Consider the following 25,349-nt stretch of genomic DNA (forward strand, 5'->3'; position numbering starts at 1 on the left):
TGATGAAGTTGTAAGTATCATGGCGCTGCCTTACAAGAATTTAGAAGCCACACAATCACTGACCTTGGAGATCCAAGAATTCAAAAAGCATCCCTCAATGTTGCTGCCACCACCTGAGTCAAAGTCCTCAAGTGCCATAGCGTTGAGGCTATGGAAAATCCACTATTGTGATTGGATTGCAGTCTCTGGTGTGCCTTCTGCTAATATACTCCACGGAAGCCCGGCTTCCACACGCACCAGCTGTTGGTGCTGTTACTTCAAAGGCCAGAAGAAGACAAAAAACAAAAACAATAACACAAACTGAAAAAGAAAAAATAAAACAAAAGCAGAACAAAACAAAAATAACAGGCCAAAACAGCTTCTCACTTACTGTGATCGTTAGGTTTATGTCAGCCTCGCTGGGCGACAGAGTTCCCAGATAGTTGATGAAACATTCTGAGTGTTTCTGTTAGGGTGAATTTGAACTTAAGAGGATATTATATTACTGGATAATGCAAATACTGTGCGGGAATACTTGTCTATTACCCAGTTCTAATAACTATCTTGAGCAAAAGAACTAAATTATCTGAGCAAACCTAGGAGAGGGGAGAAGGAAAGCTAGGAAAAGTGTAATAGCATTCCAAAATTTTATTTGGGAATATTTATAATGTATGGTACAGAAAGGACCATATCTCCTTGGTCAATCTCCCCAAAAGAGGGGAAAATGAGTGACAACAAAGTGAAAAAAACAAACAAACAAAAAAAAACAGTAAAAATAAATAGTATTTAAATAACAAATACAAACAGATTAGTTCCTTCATTCCCCTAAACATAAAGGAACTAAATTTTTCTATTGAAGAAAAGAAAGTGTCTCATTGAGTAAAAACATTAATGCTCCTTATAAGAAGTATATTAATGCTCCTTGTAAGAAGTGTATTTTAGTATATTTAAGATGGTAAAGAAACTTTGCAAAGGGATAACAAAAAAGTACAAATGAAAAGGAATAAGACTGACTGGCACAGTTGCTCATGCCTGTAATCCTAGCACTTTGGGAGGCCGAGGTAAGCAGAGCTCAGGAGTTTGAGACCAGCCTGGGCAACACGGTGAAACCCCATCCTACTAAAATACAAAACAAAACAAAACAAAACAACAAAATTGGTTCAGTGTGGTGGTGTGCATCTGTAGTTCCAGCTACTCAGCAGACTGGGGCATAAGAATTACCTGAAACTGGGATTCAGAGGTTGCAGTGAGCCGAGATCGTATCTGTACTCCAGCCTGGGCAACAGAGTGAGATGGAGTCTCAAAAAGAAAAAAAAAAAAAGAAAGATAGAGCACTAAAAATACAAATATTTATTAATTCAGTGAGCGTAATTTTGCATTTCCTTCAGGTGCTAAAGCTGGAGCAGTAATTAAAATGATCAAAATCTTTTTTAACTTAGGGATAATGACAATAATCATTAGCTGACATTACATAATGTCAGCTAATAAAAAAATGAGAAAATAAATCTGTGGCGAGGATGGAGGCAGATGGGCTGCTTTTTTAGGTAGGGTGTTCAGGGAACTGCTCTCTAAAGAAGTGGAATTTGAATAGGGAAATAAATGAAGTATTCAAATAAACCATGCATATGTCTAGTTAAAGTGTGCTAGGCAGAAGAGGAGTCAGTGCAAAGCTCTGGGACAGAAGCTTTATTTACTTATTTGAAGAACACACTCAGGTAGACATTTTAATAAAAATGCTGTGAATACTATATGGAGAACAGGCCATGTGGAGACAAGAGCTGTAGCAGAAATAATGGCTGGGAGGTTATTGTGGGACTCCAGGAAAGAGGTTATGAATTCTTGACCTAGAATGGTAGCAAGGAAGTAGACAGTGATTGAAATTGCAATCTGCTTTAAAGGTAGAAGTGACACACTTTTGATTACAAACTGGATATAAGGTGTGAGGACAAAAAATCAAGAAAAACTTTGAGGTTTGTATTCCGGAAAACTGTGTGAATGATGGTGCCACATACATACAAGGATGAGAAAATCTGGTAAGGAACCTGAAAAGGAAGGGAAATAAGGAGTTCATTATATTCTACATAACTTTTAGAAATCCAAGGGAAGATGTCTAATAGCCATTTAGCTATAGGATCCTGGAGTTCAGTAGAGGGGTTGGGATTAGTGTGTAAATCTGGTAATCATCAACATATAAATGATCACTAAAATCACAGGATTAGAAGAGAACACCTAGGCAATGACAAAGTGGAATCTCTGATTAAAAGTAAAACAAAACAAAAACCTTAACAGGGCAGTGGGAGGCATTATATAGGGATAAATGACACAAAGTATTAGTAGACAAGGTCTTCACCTGTGGTATCCAAAACACTTGGCCTTTAAATATACAAAGTAAAAATGAGTGAAAATGCAATAAGAATTTGATAAAAAATATAATTATAGCAGAAGATTTTTATAAAGAATCATATTACTAAAATGGATTTGAGAATATTTTTTATTTTCCACTTCTCCAAACACAGCCCTTTCTATACCATCCTACCCAGATGGTTCTCTATTTTAAACTATAGTCAACGTCAGAGCTTTTATAGTACATTTTTATTATTATAAAAGCATTTTCCTACCCTCAAGCAACTAAACTTATGCTGAATTCATACATCTTTTTGAAACATCATAAACTCTTATTTTTCTTTTAAAATTCCTCATTTTTTATTCTTTTTTTCTTTATTAGTGCCTTTTCTATTACCTAACTCCTGAAATTATGTAGACATTTTTACATTTCAACTGAGTATAGAATCCTTATAATGAAGATTGTGATTCATTGCTTTTCTTCTCATCATTTCCTATTAGTACATTGTCTAAATTATTTCATCATGGATGATGAAATAGCCTTTTTCTTGTCCATGATCTTTCCCAGGATATTTTAAAGTATTTTGATTCAGAGTGTGTCAAAATACTTATTTTAGCATTGTCTTCTTTTTCTACATGAATTGCTTAAACTGATGATATCTCCTACCCAGGTTAATATACCAGGGTTACATTATCTTCCACTAACATCTTGCTTTGCAAATATTATATAGAATATTTCTGTTTTTCCCTAATAATCCAGGTTCATTTGGACACTTAATACTCTTTTATAGAGGCTGTCTGTTAGCCCATTGAATTACATTTATTATAGGTCTTTGTTAGGTCTTTATGTATAAGTTTTGGGTATTTATTTTTAGGTTCCTGGTTTGCTAGCAAATTGATTTTAGGATGTTCTAAATATCTCATTAGAATTTCATATGAGCTTGTTCCCTCTAGTATGCCTACTGTGAAGGTGGAAAACCACTTTCAACTCTCTGCTTTATAATTATCTTTAATATTGACAATTGAGAGTACTCAGTCTTCTTTTCTACAAGCCAAATATTCCCCAAATGCTTAAACTGTTCTCCCCAGGATTTTTTGTTTGTTTGTTTGCCTTTCTCTAAATTTTTTCCTATTTTATGATTATAAATTCAAATAGGGCCCAGTGCTGAATAACTGCAAAGATGCAGCTCGTCTATATAAAAGCATTTTGTAATTTCTAAAGTGCTATTCAAACATGAAGTAGTATTTTTATTGCTGCAATTTAGGAGAAATATTTTTAGTTTAAAAAAATGATTGTTCTTCTTAGGTTTTATTTTTCACAGGGGCATATTTATATACAGTTATCTAGTGTGTCATTAGGTAGAAAACAAACAAACAAAAAGTCATTAGATTTGAAGATATCTTGGTGTACTTCTTTCTTGCTGTGTGACTTTGGTTGAATAACAGGTTTCCTGAGCCTCAATCTACTTATTTGTCAAACGGAGAAAAAAGAATATTATATAAATTTCAGCAATAGGATTTGGGGCAGCTTTAAAAATAGACGTGAAATTGGATTATTATAACAGAAACAGAAAAAACTACAAGTCAGCAGAGTAGGGATTAAGTATAAACATTGTATAAACATTATAAAAAGCTTCCAGGCCACACAGTAGAGGGCAAGTATGTAATTTTACCTAGCTCTCATTAGAAAGAGTAAATACATAGTTAGAGAAAAACAAAACACACGTTTCTCAATGAAATTAATACTTTCCCTCTTGCAGAACTGAGGAATTTCATTATGTAGACAAAATAATACAGAAATGTTATATATAATAATACAATATGTTTTATATAAAATTTTTTATAATGTGCAAATAGCATTGGCTCCCTGCCTATTGCCTTAGAGTTTTGCTTACGTTATCTCTTTTAATTCCTATAATAGCTCTGTAACACTGGGATACTTCTTATCTCTTGTCTATAGAGGAGACAAATAAGGTCGGAGGGAGTTAAGTGAGTGTTTAAGTAAGTTGGACATCAGAAATGAGTCCGGGTTTCTCTGACCATACTCTGCCTTCTTTTTCATGCATTTAAGCCTTATCGGTAGTTTGAAAGCAATTCTTTTTTCAGGGGATGACATGTTGTGGTTAAAAAATTATGGTGCTTTACAAGATTCAACTTTATCCTAGGAGATCCATTAGAAAACGTAGAGCAGTGGAAGAATAATTTATACTTTCATTTAACTTTTCCTAATATCATTCTCTTTCCAGGCCTTTGGTAAGAGTTAGAGAGAAGGCTACCAAGGCTCTTCCTGCTCCCAATGGCCTGCCTTCTCTATCTGCCTAGATGTTTATAGAGGTAGACGGATTTCAAGATCATCTAGAAGCTGATAACTGCAGCAGTCCAAAACAACGTTGTTGATTCTTCTGTCTTTCCAGACAACCTTTTTTCTTGGTCTATCTTCTCTGTCAGTTACTCCACTATTCACCCTATCCCCTAAAAGAAGTGAAAAATACTTGGTGTATCTGGAGTCCTCCCCTTTCTTCACATTGAGTATTCAATCCATTGACAAGCCCTATTGGCTCTACCTTCCAAATCTTTCCATGCAGCTCTGCACTGTCACTACTCCTTTTATGCTCCATTATCTCTTGCTTGGATGATCTGGTCTGTCTGCAGCATAATTGCTCCCTTATGCTTACCTCTCTGACCCCAACTTATATTGTACTTATTGTACTTTCTCTCCTTCAGTAGGCATCCTCACCACAAATTTCTTTTTGTTCCTTGATGATATTATAATGATTCCTGACGTGTGGGTTTTGAACTAAGTGTTTCCGATTCCTTGTATGTTCTTTACTTAGCTTTTGGCCTCCTTTAGGTCTTGGCTCATATGTCAAATACTTAAAGGAACTTTTCTTAACTATTCAGTTCACGGTCTTAAAAATGTTGCTACACCATCTACCACCAACTACTCTGTAATACATTAGCTTTTTGTTATCTTCAATCATTTGCTTGTATCACAATTTTTTTCTTTTGCTAACATAAAATATGTTCTGGAAATGGAACTGAGTTTTTATTGTACATTTGAGGCAAATTATTTCATTGAGGATGGAAAGAAAGAGAAAGGAAAAATGAAACAGTGAAGCAGTGATTTTACTTTAAGTTCAATTTCATCCAAAGCGATTAATGATGAAGACCAATTAATGCACTTTATTATTCTTTTCATACTAGCCATGTTTTGAACCTTGTGACAAATATTTACAACAGGGATCAAAACTTTAGAGATCTACATTTCTAAGGGGTAAAGACAGATGGTAGTAAAAAGAGCGATATTAAGTGAGTTCTTTTACATTACATAAGTGGAAGGAAGACACTTAGACAAATTTTTCACTTAGGAAAGGCAGCATAGCTTAGTTAAATTTCATATTATTTCGAACATTTGTCTTAGTTAATTAGTAGCTTAATAACTATCAGTGGTTTAGTTCACTAGATTATAAATGTGGTCTCCTTTCGATACAGAGAAGGACTCAGAATACAGTCCCTGATTAAACAAAGTACTTTTAGGTAACTTGCTCTCTTCCTAATTGATTTCTCTCAAAAATGAAGATATGTCTAATTTTGAAGATTTCACAGAGAAGGCTTATTTAACTTCCACAAAGTTGGGGGTAATTGATGAAAAGCTTTATTATATTTCTAGGGCTACCTCTTATGAGTAGAGTGAACCTTGGTCAAGATTTTTACCCTTACTGCCCTAAGATGCTACTTCTGTAGAGAAATGAGTTGGACTAGATCAATCAGTTGTTCCCAACCAGTAAGCTGAGATTCTGTAGCTTGCTCTATACCTATCATCAGTGTCATCAGGGCTTTGTTATTCTATGACATGGATAATTGCTAAGAATGAGGATAAAGGTGATTAGAATAATGACCGTTAAACGGTATTTTTAGTTGAATGAGTCTCCTGGAGTGAAAAAGGATAGAGAAAGGTATATTTATTGTACATGTTGGATTTTTAAAAAATCTATCTTTTGCTTATTTTTTTGTCATGTATTTTGAAAATAAAATACAGAATAAAAGCTTTTACTGAATGGTAGCATCTTAATTGCAATATTATTGCCTACTTTAATCTCCTTGAGTTTAAATAATCTGATATGGTAAGTCTCTTACAAATTTTCTAAAAATTAAAGTCATAGGAGCAATGTCCATTAGGTTAATGCTAACACGGACTATGTTTTCCAGTAACTCTCTTTAGTTCAGAATGTGTCATTGACCTTCCGACACTGCTCTTTGAACAAGTATCATTGATCAGGAAAACAGTTGTAGTTTGCAGTAATTTTTTTTTTTTTTTTTTTGGCTTAAGAGGCCATTCTGTATAGATACTGATGTATTTGATACTAGCTTATAAGCAATTAAATATACCATTGATAGAAAGGTTAGCTGAGTGCTCAAATGGACTGCTCAGCTTCCTTTCAACAGTGTTGTTTCTCACATATGGTTATGTTTGTATATTACAGAATTATCTGTGAATATTATAGTCCATGAAATGGATATTAGTTCATTAACTGTCTCTTAGAAGGGAGAAATTTTTTAGTTGATTTTAAGCAGAAATTATTATGAAACTGAAAGAGCTATCATTATGACAAAGTTTCTCTGTTGATGTACATGATATTTTAATATTACACTTTAATAATTGAATTCAAATAAGTAGTTACATAAAAATAAGAGTCAGTTTTACTGTGAGAGTAATTCTCATAGCTTACAATGTAAAGAGACATGTTAAGTTGTACTTTCTGTTTTAGTTTTAATGATCAAATTCAAACCATTTCTGTTAGAATAAAACAAAGCTTATTTTGTGCCTCATTTAATTTCTAGAAAATGTTGACTAGAGACTATTTGGTCTTGTTATCTGGCAGTAGCCAGCAAGATATTCTTGTGGAAATGCAATAAATGAATACAAATCAGTTTAAATTAGCTGGTATTTATTTGGTCTTATTTCATATTTCACATGTGCAAGGACATTTAAATTGAGTGTTCATCTTACTAACTTCTTGATAGTAAACAAGATGGGGTGTGCACATATATTATTTTATTTTTATCAACTCTGTGAACATAGCTTTAAACATATAATGGAAATTAATAGTGTGTAAGCTAATATTTCTATATTATTTCTTGGATATACACTTTACTTTTGAGGACTGAATGAGATAAGTAAAATAAATTTAAGCAAAAAGCAAAGTAGATTGTAGAGAATAAAGGGCTCACAACTTAGAAAATCCTTTTAGACTGAATTTAGTAGCATTTCTATATCTATTATTTGCTCTGGTCAGAGCTATAAATTCACTTGGGTGATTTTCATGGGCAGTCTTAAAAGTGATTTTCAACCTGAGACTAATAGTTTAGTGTAAATATATTTGCTGCTTGGGGCAGTAGAAACCACTCACAATATCAGTAGCTATTGATTTACTGATGACCTCAAACACTACCCAAATGATTTCATTCTGTTGCTTAAAATTCTTCATTTGTGCTGTTAGAGTCTTCAGGTTAATGCAAATATCTTAGTGTTGTATATGAAATAATTTATAATTTGTCCCTGCTTTCTTCACTGACCTCATCTACTCATATTTGCCCTACTCAAAATGCTTTTGTTTATAGTCATATTGCACTATAGTAATGCATTTTACAGTTGAGTTTTTAATGGAAAATTTTATTATATCTTCTTTATAGCCGGTAGAATTTGTTTTTAACTGGTCACGATGTTGAAACTTTTCCTATCAAGAATACCCTTTTTTTTAAAGTAAACTAATGAGAGGAAGACGAACCATAAATTCAAAGGAAAGCAGAACAGGCATTATGCTTGTTTGTTTTTGAAAGTTAAGCCTTAAAAAAAAGGAAAAAGGGAAACATAATTCTTAGAACGATTGACCTTTTGTATTATTGTATTACTGGGAAGGGAGTAAAGGTATATTTAGAAAGGGATCTCTGCTATCACAGTGGGGTTCAGAAAAGCAGTGTAAGTTCTTTCTAATATTAAAGTCAGAAAAGTTTATTTGAAGAAATATTTACATGTGCATGGAGGCTATGGACATGCATGTGGACATGTGATACATACCTGTAGACCCACACATATACTCCATAGGTAAACACACACACACATACACACTCTCTCTCTCTTATTTATTTATTTTTTTTCAAGCTCATTTCTTCTGTGAGCCATCATCAAATGATGTAGTTCCTCAGGGATCAGTTCTATGTCCTTTTTAAATTTTATCATTTCTTCTTATATTTTTCTTTTAGGAATATATCTTACATTTTAGTTACATTATCTGTAATTCTATAAATATAGCAGTATGGATAGTGTGTTATGATATGTGTCCATACAAATTAATATCTAGGGATGGCTAATGAGCTTGTGAAGGACTCTGATCAGGAACTGGTACCGACTATTGCCAGTTTCAAGCGTCAATAGTTCTGTGCCCAAATCCTTTCAAATTAACATAAGATGAATTAGAAATATTTTTCAAGACATATAGTTGGCAAGAAAATATTGTTTGTTTGCTTCTGCCCTTGTGTAATTGGATTATAAGGACATGGTGAGCACAGTAGCCTAACCCTTTAGGGAACCTTTTCAAACCTATTTCCATTTAACAGCACCTTCGGTCACCTGATTCCACAAGCTGGTTATTGAACCTGCCTTTAGTACATTTTCATACTTTTGTGGTATGAACTTTTTTTTCCCCCATGTGTTTGTTCCCATATGTTTGTTGATATGTAATCCTCTTTGATCTTACAAAATAGGGATTAATAACTATTTTATGTGACGGAGTTTCATCTAAGATTTGCTCTCAATGTGTAATGTTTGGCTACAAGGCTGTGGAGGGCAAGGAGAATCAAGCTGAAGCCTCAATTTTTCCTCTTTACATTTGTGGTTACAAATATGCCCCCCCAAATAACTTGAAAATGATGACCAAATAAATAGCCTTAGGTCAGTTTCTATGACTTTAATTACAACTTTTAAATGCAACTGTTTCTGTTACATTTCCTCTTAGACTCCTCAAACTAAATATGTCCAAAAGAAAATTTATATTTCTTCCCAAAATGTCCCCATCTCTGAGATAGCAATTACTGCTCATTCTTTTGAGCAATCCAGATACGTAGGAGGCATTCTTAACACTTCCTGCTTTGTTACAGAATACACAATCAACAAATCCCATAGATTTTACCTTCTAAACATCCTGCAAATCTATCCACTTCTGTACTTCTTAGTCAGCACCTTATTTATCTAAATGACCATAACCTCTTTATAGCAACAGCTATATATGTGACTTACCTATATGCCCTCTGGCTCTATTCCAAACCATTCATCTCATGATGACCAAATGACCTTTGTGATATACAAATACGACTGTGTTGCCACATACTTAATACTTGTTAAAATATTCCGTGTGTCTTGGGGTATAGATAAAGCTTAATTTGTTCTAAATTTCTTTCATGAACAGCGTTCTCCCTATATTTTTATTTTCACCCCACATTTTTATTTTTTCTCTGCTTAGGAGTCCTATTTTTGTTGTTTTGTTTTTACTTCCTCCATCATGCTAACCTCCCTTCTACCTAGAATGCTCTGCCTTCTCTACTGAATAAAAGTTGAAAGCCTGATATCCTTTTTTATTTTAAGTATGACTCTTGCACTGAAGTCCGAACCACCTGCTTAGGTCAAATTTCACTATGAACGGAAATCATAACTCTGGAGCCTCTCTTTCTATAGTTGTATACATATACATTAGTCATTATTTTCTATCTCTTCCACTAAAATCAAAGTTCCATCAAGGAAACAGTCATGCTGGTTTTTACATACCAGCGTCTTTGCCAGTACTAAGTACTGTGACTGACATTTAGTAGTACTCAATAAATAGAATGGAGAACAAAACTTTTTCAAATGCATGTGATCTGCAACAGAGCAAATATAAAAGCATAAGCACTTATATCTCACATTTTTCAGGAGAAGCAAATCCTATAAGTTTTCCAAGAAGCAAGAAGTAATAAATTAAAAATGTTCTCATTTATTAGTAGAAAGGTAAAGTGATTAAGTACCAGGTTGCCTTTATTTACTGTCTTACGTGATTTTGTTTTAAAAACATGAAAATAATTATAATAGCTTTTCTGTCAGTGTTACAGCAGAACTGTTCTTTTTCTCAATAAGGGTTTAACCTCTTAATGTTGGAGTTTCATAGAATGGGAGTTTCCAGACGAACGTGATGAATTTTCTTGATTATTGACTGTACCGTGCAATTGCCTTGACCATAATGGTTTTGTCTCCTATTTTCACCTGGTTTGATCTACTTTAATCATCCTTCTTATTCCATTGTTTTGTCTCTTTATTTGTCTACTTCCTTCACAATTCACAGTGGGAAATACATTTTACATTAAGGCACAGTATGTATTTCTTAATAAATGTTTATGAATGAATATGAATAGATACTTTATATAGCATATGACCTAAGGATTCAACAGAACAGCACACTACATGATTAAAAGCTCCATGTTTCCTACTAATGACAGAACCCCCCCAATTTCATTTGTATACATAATAGTAATGACCCACAGGCTGAGTCTATAAAAAAATCTACAAAGATTGTTTAGCAGATGCTTTTATATTTTTTAAATCATTAATGATGAAAAGATAAAATGTAATAAATTGCAATTTAACATAATTTTGTTTAAAGAAGTATATTCTATAGGACTGACAATGGACAATGTGGAGTCCATTTAATTGAAATGTTTAATATAAGAAAGAACACTTAGCACTCTGGTTGGTAAAGCCTTAGATAATTTCTGTCGTATGCCTTGGTGATTCTTCTTTCATTAGGTGAAAGAAAAAAGGGAAAAAAAAAAGTAGATTTTAAAATATATAAATTAAGAGAGCTATTCAAAATGGAGAAATATTTTGTTAAAATGAGATTTAAGAAGTGAATACTTTTTAAATATTTATTTTTTTACTTCTAAGAGTAATCTGAAATGAAAGGCCAGCTATGATATATGTCATAAATCTTGATAGTGCAAAATGGGTCCTAATACTTTTCAGTTAATGTGTTAAGATGTTTCATAGGTGTTTAGTTTCTTTAACTAAAATTATTCTTAATAAGATTGAACACTATTTCAGTTAACAAAAAGGTGGAATGTTAATTTTTTTAATGAGTTACAGTTTTGAGTCTTCCTTTCCATATGGCATGCTCAATTTGGTGAGCCACATTTCAAAATAATTGCAGTACTTAGGAAAAAAATCTGTCTTCTCCCAGCTTCTTTCTGAGCAGGATGAGGAAGCTTCTGTGCTTATCTAGTGCTTTGTTTGGCTGCTGTGGGGCTGTATGTATAGACTGTACTTTGTCAGAAATCTCAAGGTTCAGATTTGTAGGAACTCAGTAAAAGAGATGCTGAGTGAGGCATATTGATTTTTTTTTTTGGATCTGCGGAAGGAATGGTAGGTCATGCCAAAATGCATACTTACGGGTTTTTAAGTGGAATCAAATTAAGATGAAGGGTAGAGATGGAGAATTTTTACAATGTTGTATTTTTAAGTTACATATTTGGATATCCATGAAAAAACAAAAAAAATTAGGGACTGGCAGTTTCATTATTAAATTCCTTTATGGAACAGTACTCCAGGGCTGTGTAATCCACATCATAGACAAAGATGAAAGTTACTCAAGTCATTTTATGATTGAGGTAAACTGCGATTCTAAAATACTAAGACAAAGCACAAACTATAAGCTCATATTCTCAAAGTTTATTCCATAAAACCCTAAGTCTTTGAAATATTCGGTATAAACCAAAATATTTGGCAGATATGTTTGGTAAATCCTATAAAATTAATCCATCCTCAGAGATCCACAATAAATATTAGCTCACTAAAAAAATCTGAAAAGTCATTTGATAAAAAACTATACTTAACCCAGAATTGCCAAATGTATTTGACTGCAGAATCTTTTATCTGCTTAATATTCACCGCCAAATTGGATTGTCAAGGAACATATACATACAATGAAATACAGAACTGAAGACAAAGTTCACTTTAAAATGATGGATTTTAAAATCCTGTGGTAATAAATTGCCAGGATAAAATTGTAAGTTCATTTTAATTAAAAATTAAAACCAAACAAAATATTAAACAAATAAAAAGATGCTAAACAGGGATTTACCCTGTCTACCCTTGAGGTAATGCACTTCCCAAAGTTTATGCACTTCATAAAGTGCATAAACTTTTAATAAATGGGTATACTTAACATTCACAAAATATAAAATCCATAAGTCATATAAAATTAAATATCTGTTTAAATCTTAATAGTGAGTATGAATATATGTTTTGAGTAATATAAAAAGAGAAAATTCTATGGGAAATTTTTTCAAAATGTTACTCTTTTAAAATTTAGGTCTTAAATGTTAACATATCATGATATTACTTACATAACTTAGTGACTTGTATAAATATACACATATAGGATATATAGATATACTGTCTTTTATATAATCACAAATGAAATCCTTTCATTCAGTTAATCTCAGTGATAAGTAATCCTTTAAAACAAGTCACTAGCCTGATGTTGACATACTGGCACTAAAATAGTGCTTAATCTTTTTTCCCTTACTGCTTTTCCAAGAATTCGTTGTCAGTTTCTGTAAATGATGGCAGTCAACCCTCCAAAGGTCAACTAATCTCAGCATGGCTATTCTTTGTAAATAGTTAAAGGTTATGGGTTTACCTTGCAAATTGCCTAACTTTTCTTTTTTTTTTTTTTTTTTTTTTTTTTTTTTTTTTTTGGAGCCTTCTATGATCGCCCATATTTCCACTTCCATAACCCTTGGGACTCGCAGCATTGAGAAAGGACATGATTATAGCTACTCATTAATCCGCAGATGGTGTCCTGCTGCTAATAAATTTGTTAGTGAATCCCTAGGAAGAGGGATAAATACTGTTTTCTTATCACCACTTTCTCTCTCTTCAATCCCCGACTCTATCGTTAGCAGTAGCATTTTATTTTTTTATAAAATAGAAACAAAAGCTTTATAACACTTTTGTGTATATATTTGGTTCATTTTTATTATTCCATTTCTCTCATGCTAGGGCTATAAATAAACAACAAAATTACTACTGAATTCACTGAACATTATTCTATCCCAGACATTTCACAGAGCATTAGCTCATTTATTTATCATTATAGCCAATGAGAAGTTAATATTATTATTAATACATTTGGTTTTCAATTGAGGAGCATGAAGCTTGAATAACTTACCTAGGTTAGCACTGTATTAGAAAGTAAAACCGTTTATTAATTTATGATATTATTAGTAATAGTAAAGTGAGGTCATAATCATTCACTTTAGATTTTAGAGGCTCTTTGTTTACACAGACTCGGTGAAAGACCTTTGTCCTATTGATGTCTGCATCTGCAACATCCAGTACAATGCTTGGCTAGTAAACCATTAATAAATTTATTTGTATGAATAAATGTGACTAACTTTTATAATGTTAGGTAGCTTTTTTCTGTTATAAAACATTTAAGTAAAATTTTATAGCATGTGTTAGTATTTGTAAATGATTTTATTATTAGTTAAAATTTATAGGTATTTTTGCAATAGAGAAATTCTAATAAAAAGATATTCATTTGCAATTTTTTATTTGAAAGTAAATGACTATAAGTGAATTAGAGTAACTTTGATATATATTAGCTAAGCAAAAATTATAAATAGAACATGGTGTGATATTGGTTTATTTTTTATATTTTAGATTGCAATAAATTTTTTAATTTAAAATGTTTAGACAGGGAATATAGGACAATAAACAAAATGTGTGTTACAATTAGATAACTACCAAAACCAAGTATTTTAAGAAAGCTTATATATATACACACATATATAGTTCCCAGTCATGAAACAATATTAAATTTGATTGCTAGAATATATAAACATACCAAAGTATTTACTAAAATCCACCAACCATGATCATTTTTGCTTTAATGAGACATTATTAAATTCTCCTGCTACTTTTAATTTAATATGTAATTTAAATTGTTTAACTTGGTTTTAACTGACTGAAAAGATGCATCTCTTTTATGATAAGGCAAAATAGAATATTATGCTTATGAATGTGCTGTATTTGAGTACATTTTGTATTTAATTTATCAGAAAATCTCTGCTTATCATTAAAATTATTTCTGGATACAGACACAAAATAAGAACTCACCAAAATTCATTAATTATGATGAAAGAGAGGAGACAGTTTTCATTTAATAATAGCTCCAAAGACATGTGTGAATGAAACAAGATAATCTATATTACAATGCCTAATTATCACGTATTGCTTCAAATCTTTGTGTAACATGTTTTAGGATTCAGAGATCTAGATAAAATAACTAATATGTCTTAGTGAAATATTAATGTTTGTGCATAATGCAAATCCAATACGTTTTCAATTCTAAAACTGTCTTTGGTTTAATTATTATATAATATATAAGTAACAGTCAACTGTCTGTGTATCCACCTGTCCTAAAGGCACACTTTCTTCTCTTCCTTCCTACAATTAGCTGAATTATTTTTTGAAGAGATAGTTTTTATATAAGGATATATTTTACTTGAATGATTACCACAGAACAGTAAAATAAGTCTTTATATTTATTATCTTTGAAACATCTCGAGTTGTGTTGCCGGTAAACAAAATAATAAGCAATTAAACAATGTTTTACACATGTTGTGTATAGGTACTCTATAATGGGTATCAGAAAATGATGCTATGACTATATAATGTGAATCAGAACAGTCTATTTTCTGTTTTCTCCCCCCCCCCCGAGACGGAGTCTCTCTCGTTGCCCAGACTGGAGTGCAGTGGCCGGATCTTGGCTCACTACAAGCTCCGCCTCCCAGGTTCCCTCCAATCTCCTGCCTCAGCCTCCCTAGTAGCTGGGGCCACAGGCGCCCACCACCACGCCCGGCTAATTTTTTGTATTTTTAGTAGAGATAGGGTTTCACCGTGTTAGCCAGGATGGTCTCCATCTCCTGACCTCGTGATCTGCCCGCCTCGGCCTCCCAAAGTGCTGGGATTACAGGCGCCGAGCCTAATCTCTGTTTTTAAATCAAACTTTTCCATGTCTTAGTATCATTTTGTAAAAAAACTCTGAACAAGTAATTTTAAAAATACTCTTTAAATGAAATGTTTAGGATTTGGTGAGGCTTGAAGACAGTTTTTTCTTAAATAATGTGAACATTCTACCTTTAGGATTTGATAAGCTAGTGAAAATTTCTGCAAAATTCCCTTCTAAACATTTTCAACTCTTTGAGGAGGTGATTTTTTTACATAAAAACAAGATAACAAAAAGGGAAGTAGTTGCAAAAGTTAATGGGAAAGTGACAATGGAGTCCAGATTGTGTACCTATCACAGGCAATTCTGTCTCTAATATGGAGTAATTTGTTTCTTCCGTAAAACATAGCCTAGACAGTTGTCTGAATGTTTTAGTATGTACTGAACTGATTGACTGAACTTTTATCAGAGTATGCAGTATTCACTGAAACATAACAGGATTATGAGTCGAGCATTTGATTTGTAAGTCTACATGGTAGCAAAGTTAATCATAAAAACTTTTGAAATACGTGATTAGCATAGACTTTTCAGAATGAAATGTGACTAAAATAAATATATCTTATATTGGAATATGCAAATTTTTTATAAAAGATAAATTTTTAGTTTATTATTTACTTGTACATTACATATGTAGAATGAATTTCAATAAGTAAATCAAATGCATTTCAAATTCCCCAATTTTTCATTTATTATATTTAAATATTACTACCTGAAACAAAAGCTGGAGTTATAAATACTAGTTACTAAGAAAAGTAAAGCCTATTTTACTTCCTTTTAGTACTTGACTGTTTCAAATGATATTATGTTAAGTAAACAGTCCAAATAGTGAAGGTGAGATAAATGAGACAAAAGTTTAAGAAAGAAACAAATTAGATCCAGATGGTGTATTCCATAATCATATATCTATATGGAGAATATATATATATGTGTGTATATATATATATATATATAGAGAGAGAGAGAGAGAGAGAGAGAGAGTATCTACTGCTGAATAACAAAGCACCTCTAAACTTAGTGGCTTAAAATAGCTAGTTGGTTATTTCTCAAAATTCTGTGGTTGATTTCCAGGGCTGATTTTCTGCCAGTCTCACCTTAATTACTCTTTCAACTTAAACAATCTGATGGCCTGAGAGGAAATGGAAGATGTAATACGGCCCTACTATCATGTCTGGCAATTGAAAGAGAACCAAGTAGGACATCTTAGTTCTCTTCCACATGGCCTCTCATCCTCTAGTAGACCGTACCACCATCTTCACAGTGTTGTGATCTCGGGGTATCAAGAAAATGAGAAAAAGAGCTGCAATGTCTCTTAAGGCTTAGCATCTGCAACCACATGATGTCACTTGCATCATATTTATTGGTCAAAGCAAGTCGTTAGTCCAGTTCAGATTCAAGGACCTGAAGACATAGACTTCATATCTTGATGGGTGGTACAGGAATATTATATTGCAAAAGAAGGGTTTGTTGAACATATGAAGACTTGATTTGTTGGCAGCTGTTATAATATTCTATCAAACTACAGATTATAGAGGTTTCTTTAAACAGTGAGAATCCCGCAGCTTTTTGAACCTGAGGTTGAGCTGTGTTTAAAGAATATGAATACTGCCCTTATGAGTACATTATGTTAAAAGGACAGACAAAAGACCTGAAAACACAGTAGGAGATTTTCGGATAATTTAGGTCTGGAAAATAAATGTTTGAATTAGGAAATACATATTTTAACTATAATCAGAGATTGGCTTTTAATGCATACTCAAGCAAAAGTAAGCATTCAATATTTGAATTTTTAAAAATATGTAAGTTATCTTCCTTTCTTTTCTATTTTCTAGTGAAGTATAAAGAATTTAAGCAAACATTGTTTACACTGTCAAACATATGTTATTTTAAATAAAATTTTAAAACCTGACTTCACAGAAGTATTATACAATTCCATTTTTGGTAATACTAGGCTACATCTGAATATTCTCATAATTAGTTTGGCAATATTCCATAGGGGCAGCTGTGCCAATAAACTGATATGAATCAACTCCTTGGTTTAAGTGTGCTTACAATCTGGCAACTCACACAAAATTTGTAAGCATAAAACGAAGGCGATTTTGCTGGGCCATTTTGGAGACCTGAAGTGAAAAAAGGAAAAGGAAAAAAAGCAAATAAACTCACACAAAAGTTGTAAACAATTAAAATGATGACGTATATCTTCCTTTCTCTCTTCTGTCTCTTGATACTTCTACTTATGTACCTACCCATCTACATAACCATTCATAAACTTATTCTTGACTGTACCAAAATATGTGTGTGTGTATATATATATACATATATATACATAAACACAATAGAATATGTATGCTACATAATTTAGACAAATAAGGAGATTATCTTAAAAGGCTGGGAAAGGAACTTCTGGAAAGTAAACATTGAATATTTATTTCTTCATGGTTGTCATAATTGAGCCATGTGCTTGGTGTACCCGTAAGCCATAGTGAGAGTTCACAAATATACACTGATTTTTAAAATAACTTTATAGGGGTATAATACATGTATCATAAAATTTACTAATTTTAAGTGTAAATTCAATATTTTTTTCATGTATATTCAAAGTTATATACATAAAGTGATATATACCATCACCTCAATTCGGTTTTAGAACATTTTCACCACCACATTCCCACCAACAGTCCCAGGCAACCACTAATTTGCTGGCTGTTCTCTGGATATTTCATATAAACAGAATCATACAACATGTGGTCTTTTATATCTGACTTCTTTCATTCAACATGTTTTTGCAGTTTATCCAGAACTTGACTTCTTTTAATTTTTATTTATTTATTTGTTTACTGAGTAGTATTCCATGATTGTATTAGTCTATGCTGCTATAACCAAATTCCTGAGGCTGGGTAATATGTAAACAATAGAAATTTCTTTCTCACAATCCTGAAGGCTGTGAAGGCCAAGATCAAGGTGTTGGAAATTTAACATCTGTTAAGGGCCTTCTCTCTGCTTTCCAGATGAGGACTTAATACTGCATCCTCCCAAGGCAGAAGGGCAAAAAGGGCCTAGCTGGTTCTGACCTACAATTTGATAAGGTTGCTAATTCCATTCATGAGTGCTCTACCCTCATGACTTTTCATCACCTCCTAAAGGCCCCAATTCTTAATAATGTTGCATTGTGAGATTTAAGTGTCAATGTGAATTTTGAAGGGGACACAAACATTCACACCATAGCCTTCTGCTCCTGGCCCATCAAAATGCATGTCCTGCTCACATAGAAAATACATTTTATTTCGTCCCAGTAGCCCCTAAAGTCGTAAGTTGTTCCAACACCAACTCCAAGTCCAAAGTCTCATCTAAATATCACCTAAATTAGATATGGGTGAGACTCAAGGCATGATTCATCCTGAGGCAAATTACTCTTCAGCTGTGAGCCTGTGAAATTAAACAAGTTTTTTGCTTCCAAAATACAATGGCGAGACAGGCATAGGATAGACATTCTTATTCTAAAGGGGAGAAATAGGCAAGAAGAAATGAGTAACAGGTCCCAATTAAGTTTGAAATCCAACAAGGAAAAAACATTAAATCCTGAGGTTTGAGATTAATTTTTGCCTCCATGTCTTGACTTCTGGTCACACTGGGGAGGAGTTGGCCCCCATCAGGCCATGGGATCCCCATCTTCTAGGCTTTGCTTGGCATAGACCGCACAGCAGCACCTATAGGGTTGGGGTCTAGTATCCCCAGCTCTCCCACAATGGCATTTCATGCTGGTGACTACAACTATGGGGTTTCAGGGATAGCTCCACCCCTATGGCTCTACCAGGCATTGCTCTAGTGGGGACTCTCTGTGCGGCCATACCCCTGAGGTAGTTCTCTTTCTTGACCCCAAGTTCTCCAAGGCATCCTTTGAAGTCTGGGGAAAGGTAACCATGCCTTCACAGCTTGTGCCCTTTGTGCACCTGCAAAATTAGCACCACATGGATGCCACCAAGGTTTCCCATCTCCGACTCCCATAGCAGCATCCTGAGTCACTCCTGCACCTGCTTGACCAGCACTTGGGGTGGCCGAAGAGCACTGCACCAGAATGAAGAAAGCCAACTCTTGAGGCCACAAAGGTGTCCTGGTTTCCTCTGTTGAAACTGTTCTGCCCTCAAAGTTTTCACACTCTAGAGCTGTGATGAGAGTGACAGTCTGGAAGAGCTCCAAAATGCCTTCAGGGTTATTCTTCCATTGTCTCGATGAAGACCACCTGGCTTCTTTTTATCTCACAAGAGTCTCCTTATCACATGGTTGCTTGGACAAACTGTTGGTGTTTTTTTCTGGAGCACAATTTTTATTTACAATCTGACTAGACTAAGTATTTTCCAAATTATTAGGGTTTGCTTCCCTTTTGATTATAAATTTCATCTTTAATCCATTTCTCCCTACTGGCATTTTACTAAAAGCAGTCTAGAATCATAATACATCACCCTGGACACTTTGCTTAGAGATTTCTTCTGCTGCATATTCTAGTTCACTACCTTTAAACTGTGCCTTCAATAAAATATTAGGACACAGACATAATTACCCAGTTTTACCAGTTTGTAATAAGGATGACTTTTCCTCCAGTTTCCAATTAGATATTCTTCATTTCTGTTTAAGAACTCATCAGAAAGGCCTTTACTGTAGGTATTTCCCCCAATATTCTGGTCATGACTGTTTAAATAATCTGTAAGAAGACGTAGGCTACTCTCCTCTTCCGAACCTTCACCAAAATTGCCCTTAAATGTTGGATATGTAGGCTTTTTTTCTGGCATGTACCCTAAAATTTTTCCTGCCTCTATCCATTACCTAATTCCAAAGCTGCTTTCACATTTTTAGGAATTTGATATAGCAACACCCTATTTCTCAGTGTCGATTTCTGTATTAGTTCATTTGTGCTGCTGTAATAAAATACTTGAGATGGTAATTTGTGAACAACAGAAATATATTTCTCACAATTCCAGAAGAAGGGGAATTCACAATCAAGGGCTCACAGATTTGGTATCTGGTGAGAGCCTTCTCTCTCACCAAGATGAGGCATTGTTGCTGTGTCTTCACACGGCAGAAGGCATAAGAGCAAAAAGAGGACTAGCTAGTTGCCTCCAAAACTTTTATAAGATTACGAATCCCATTCTTGAGAGCTCCAGATCTAATCACTTCCTAAAGCCCACCTCTAAATAATGTTGCATTGTGAATTTAAGTTTCAACATGAATTTTGGCGGAGACACAGACATTCAAACCACAGCAATTATACACTGATTGCTGTGTTGCAAATCTTACATCTTCCTCCAACATTGCACAACATATTTTATTATTCATAGTCTCACTTTACTGTTTTTTTGCTAATAGCAGCATTATTCCTAATGTTATTTTGACACATTTCTAATTTGAGGACATTTAACAACTTTTACACCGCTCCCTTACTGTCACCTCATCAATAGCTTTGTACAAATGATTGATTCATTTAAGGGCTTGTTTTAAGAATGGTTTGGTGTCTTAGTCCATTTTGTGCTGCCATAAGATAATACCTGAAACTGGGTAATTTATAATAAATGGAAATGTATTGGCTCATATTGGTTTTGGATGCTGGGAATCCAAGATCAAGGTGCTGGCAACTGGTGAGGGTCTTCCTGCTATCTCATAACATGGTAGAAGGGCAAAGAGAGAGAGGAAGCACACATGAGACAGAGAGAGAGAGAGCGCGCATGTGAGGTGGGGAGAGAGAGAGAGAGAGAGAGAGCGCATGTGAGGGAGCCCATTCCCAGGATACCAACGTCAGTTCATTCATATTGGTGGAGCCCTCCTGACCTAAACACCTCTTAACGGTCTCACCTCTTAGTATGGTACAATGGCAATCAATTGGTTTTTTTTCCTCTGATATCATTTTATTGGATATGCTTGAATTATGCACATTGATAGCAGTATATCATAATGAAGTCAGTGTATTCCTTTTTGGGGGGAAGCTTCTTAATGTTAAAAGCTTCCTAAGCATTATTTGCTAGAACACAGTTTGAATAGCAGTGTAACTGTGTAGTCTGATGATATACATATATTTTTTAACATACTTTAAGTTCTAGGGTACATGTGCACAACATACAGGTTTGTTACATATGTACACATGTGCCATGTTGGTGTGCTGCACCTATTAACTCATGATTTACATTAAGTATATCTCCTAATGTTATCCCTTCCCCCTCCCCCCTCCCCCCTCTTCACAATAGGTCCCGATGTGTGATGTTCCTCTTCCTGTGTCCAAGTGATCTCATTGTTCAATTCCCACCTATGAATGAGAACATGCGGTATTTGATTTTCTGTTCTTGTGATAGTTTGCTGAGAATGATGGTTTCCAGCTGCATCCATGTCCCTACAAAGGACATGAACTCATCCTTTTTTATAGCTGCATAGTATTCCATGGTGTATATGTGCCACATTTTCTTAATTCAATCTGTCACTGATGGACATTTGGGTTGATTCCAAGCCTTTGCTATTGTGAATAGTGCCACAATAAACATATGTGTGCATGTGTCTTCATAGCAGCATGACTTATAATCCTTTAGGTATAACCCCAGTAATGGGATGGCTGGGTCAAATCATAGTTCTAGTTCTAGATCCTTGAGGAATCGCCACACTGTTTTCCACAATGGTTGAACTAGTTTACAGTCCCACCAACAGTGTAAAAGTGTTTCTATTTCTCCACATCCTCTCCAGCACCTGTTGTTTCCTGATTTTTTAATGATTGCCATTCTAATTGGTATGAGATGGTATCTCATTGTGGTTTTGATTTGCATTTCTCTGATGGTGAGTGATAATGAACATTTTTTCATGTGTCTGTTGGCTGTATGAATGTCTCCTTTTGAGAAGTCTCTATTCATATCCTTTGCCCACTTTTTGATGGGGTTGTTTGATTTTTTTCTTGTAAATTTGATTGAGTTCTTTATAGGTTCTGGATATTAGCCCTTTGTCAGATGAGTAGATTGCAAAAACTTTCTCCCATTCTGTAGGTTGCCTGTTCACTCTGATGGTAGTTTCTTTTGCTGTGCAGAAGCTCTTTAGTTTAATTAGATCCCATTTGTCAATTTTGGCTTTTGTTGCCATTGCTTTTGGTGTTTTAGACATGAAGTCCTTGCCCATGCCTATGTCCTGAATGGTATTACCTAGGTTTTCTTCTGGGGTTTCTGTGGTTTTAGGTCTAACATTTGAGTCTCTAATCCATCTTGAATTAATTTTCTTACAAGGAGTAAGGAAAGGATCCAGTTTCAGTTTTCTACTTATGGCTAGCCAATTTTCCCAGCACCATTTATTAAATAGGGAATCCTTTCCCCATTTCTTGTTTTTGTCAGGTTTGTCAAAGATCAGATGGCTGTAGATGTGTGGTATTATTTCTGAGGTCTCTGTTCTGTTCCATTGGTCTAGATCTCTGTTTTGGTACCAGTACCATGCTGTTTTGGTTACTGTAGCCTTGTAGTATAGTTTGAAGTCAGGTAGCATGATGCCTCCAGCTTTGTTCTTTTGGCTTAGGATTGCCTTGGCAATGCGGGGTTTTTTTTTGGTTCCATATGAACTTTAAAGCAGTTTTTTTCCAATTCTGTGAAGAAAGTCATTAGTAGCTTAATGGGGATGACATTGAATCTATAAATTACCTTGGGCAGTATGGCCATTTTCACGATATTGATTCTAACTATCCATGAGCATGGTATGTTCTTCCATTTGTTTGTGTCCTCTTTTATTTCACTGAGCAGTGGTTTGTAGTTCTCCTTGAAGAGGTCCTTTACATCCCTTGTAAGTTGGATTCCTAGGTATTTTATTCTCTTCGAAGCTATTGTGAATGGGAGTTCATTCATGATTTGGCTCTCTGTCTGTTACTGGTGTATAAGAATGCTTGTGACTTTTGCACATTCATTTTGTATCCTGAGACTTTGCTGAAGTTACTCATCGGCTTAAGGAGATTTGGGGCTGAGACAGTGGGGTTTTCTAAATATACAATCATGTCAGCTGCAAACAGGGACAATTTGACTTCTTCTTTTCCTAACTGAATACCCTTGATTTCTTTCTCTTGCCTGATTGCCCTAGCCAGAACTTCCAACACTACGTTGAATAGGAGTGGTGAGAGAGGGCATCCCTGTCTTATGCCAGTTTTCAAAGGGAATGCTTCCAGTTTTTGCCCATTCAGTATGATATTGATTGTGGGTTTGTCATAAGTAGCTCTTATTATTTTGAGAAACGTTCCATCAATACCGAATTTATTGAGAGTTTTTAGCATGAAGGGCTGCTGAATTTTGTCAAAGGCTTTTTCTCCATCTATTGAGATAATCATGTGGTTTTTGTCTTTGGTTGTGTTTATATGCTGGATTACATTTATTGATTTGCATATGTTGAACCAGCCTTGCATCCCAGGGATGAAACTCACTTGATCATGGTGGATAAGCTTTTTGATGTGCTGCTGGATTCAGTTTGCCAGTATTTTATTGAGGATTTTTGCATCCATGTTCATCAGGGATATTGGTCTAAAATTCTGTTTTTTGGTTGTATCTCTGTCAGGCTTTGGTATCAGGATGATGTTGGCCTCGTAAAATGAGTTAGGGAGGATTCCCTCTTTTTCTGTTGATTGGAATAGTTTCAGAAGGAATGGTACCAACTCCTCCTTGTACCTCTGGTAGAATTTGGCTGTGAATCCATCTGGTCCTGGAGTTTTTTGGGTTGGTAGGCTATTAATTATTGCCTCAATCTCAGAGCTTGCTATTGGTCTATTCAGGTATTCAACTTCTTCCTGTTTTAGTCTTGAGAGAGTGTAAGTGTCCAGGAAATTATCCATTTCTTCTAGGTTTTCTAGTTTATTTGCATAGAGGTGTTTATAGTATTCTCTGATGGTAGTTTGTATATCTGTGGGGTCGGTGGTGATATCCCCTTTATCATTTTTTATTGCATCTATTTGATTCTTCTCTCTTTTCTTCTTTATTAGTCTTGCTCGCAGTCTATCAATTTTATTGATTTTTTCAAAAAACCAGCTCCTGGTTTCACTGATTTTTGGAGGGTTTTTTGTGTCTCTATCTCCTTCAGTTCTGCTCTGATCTTAGTTATTTCTTGCCTTCTGCTAGCTTTTGAATGTGTTTGTTCTTGACATGAGTTTTGGAGGGGACAACATTCAAACCATAGCACTTGGCAATTGTTAACTCCTCAAGCCTTTTACTGTCTTTCTCTTCTTCCTAACTTATAAAAAAAGAAAAAGAAAAGACTTGGTATTTTGGTAGGGATTCGAAGTAGCGATTTCTGATCTCGATGGTCATTCGGTGTCTTTGTGTATCACCCATGAAATTGTCTGTTCATTTTACATGTTACTCAAATATACTATGTGATATTTTAACTACCATTTTTGATCACTAATCAAAATAAGAGCACATCTGGTCAATGTAGGAAAATAACTTACTAATTATGTTTTTCTTAGAAAAATATATTATAAAATATAAGAGCCTGACTATTAAATCGCTTTATGAAATGTGCTTTGGCTTTCAACAGAATAATGATGAGAACTTTTGTGTCCCGTTTGAAAGATTTAATTTTAATTCATATTTGTTTCTTTAGCATTTGTGGGATCCAACATCTGGAACGAATAGGAAAGAAGCTGAATCTCTTTGACTCCCTTTATTTCTGCATTGTGACATTTTCTACTGTGGGCTTTGGGGATGTCACTCCTGAAACATGGTCCTCCAAGCTTTTTGTCGTTGCTATGATTTGTGTTGCTCTTGTGGTTCTACCCATACAGGTAAACATAACCATCTTACATTGTATAAAAATGTACAGAGACATGAAATTGAATCCTCCACATTTAATAAGAAATGGAAAGTGGCTTATCTAACAATAATTTACTAACACATACTATCATTACATTTAATCAATTACATAAATTACTGCAGAAATGTCATT

General features: G+C 34.3%; 1 protein-coding gene across 7 annotated transcripts in view; it reads left to right on the top strand.

Moving 5' to 3' along the window:
• KCNT2 (potassium sodium-activated channel subfamily T member 2) overlaps nt 1-25,349 on the top strand; it is a 410,159-nt gene that overhangs the window by 170,945 nt on the left and 213,865 nt on the right. For all 7 annotated transcript variants that reach the window (XM_037985779.2, XM_037985780.2, XM_037985781.2 and 4 more), the window contains exon 9: nt 25,008-25,188. In XM_037985779.2, coding sequence (XP_037841707.1) covers nt 25,008-25,188 — 181 coding nt within the window. The remainder of the gene's footprint in view (nt 1-25,007; nt 25,189-25,349) is intronic.

This window comes from Chlorocebus sabaeus, chromosome 25, assembly GCF_047675955.1.
Source record: "Chlorocebus sabaeus isolate Y175 chromosome 25, mChlSab1.0.hap1, whole genome shotgun sequence".
Lineage (NCBI taxonomy): Eukaryota > Metazoa > Chordata > Mammalia > Primates > Cercopithecidae > Chlorocebus > Chlorocebus sabaeus.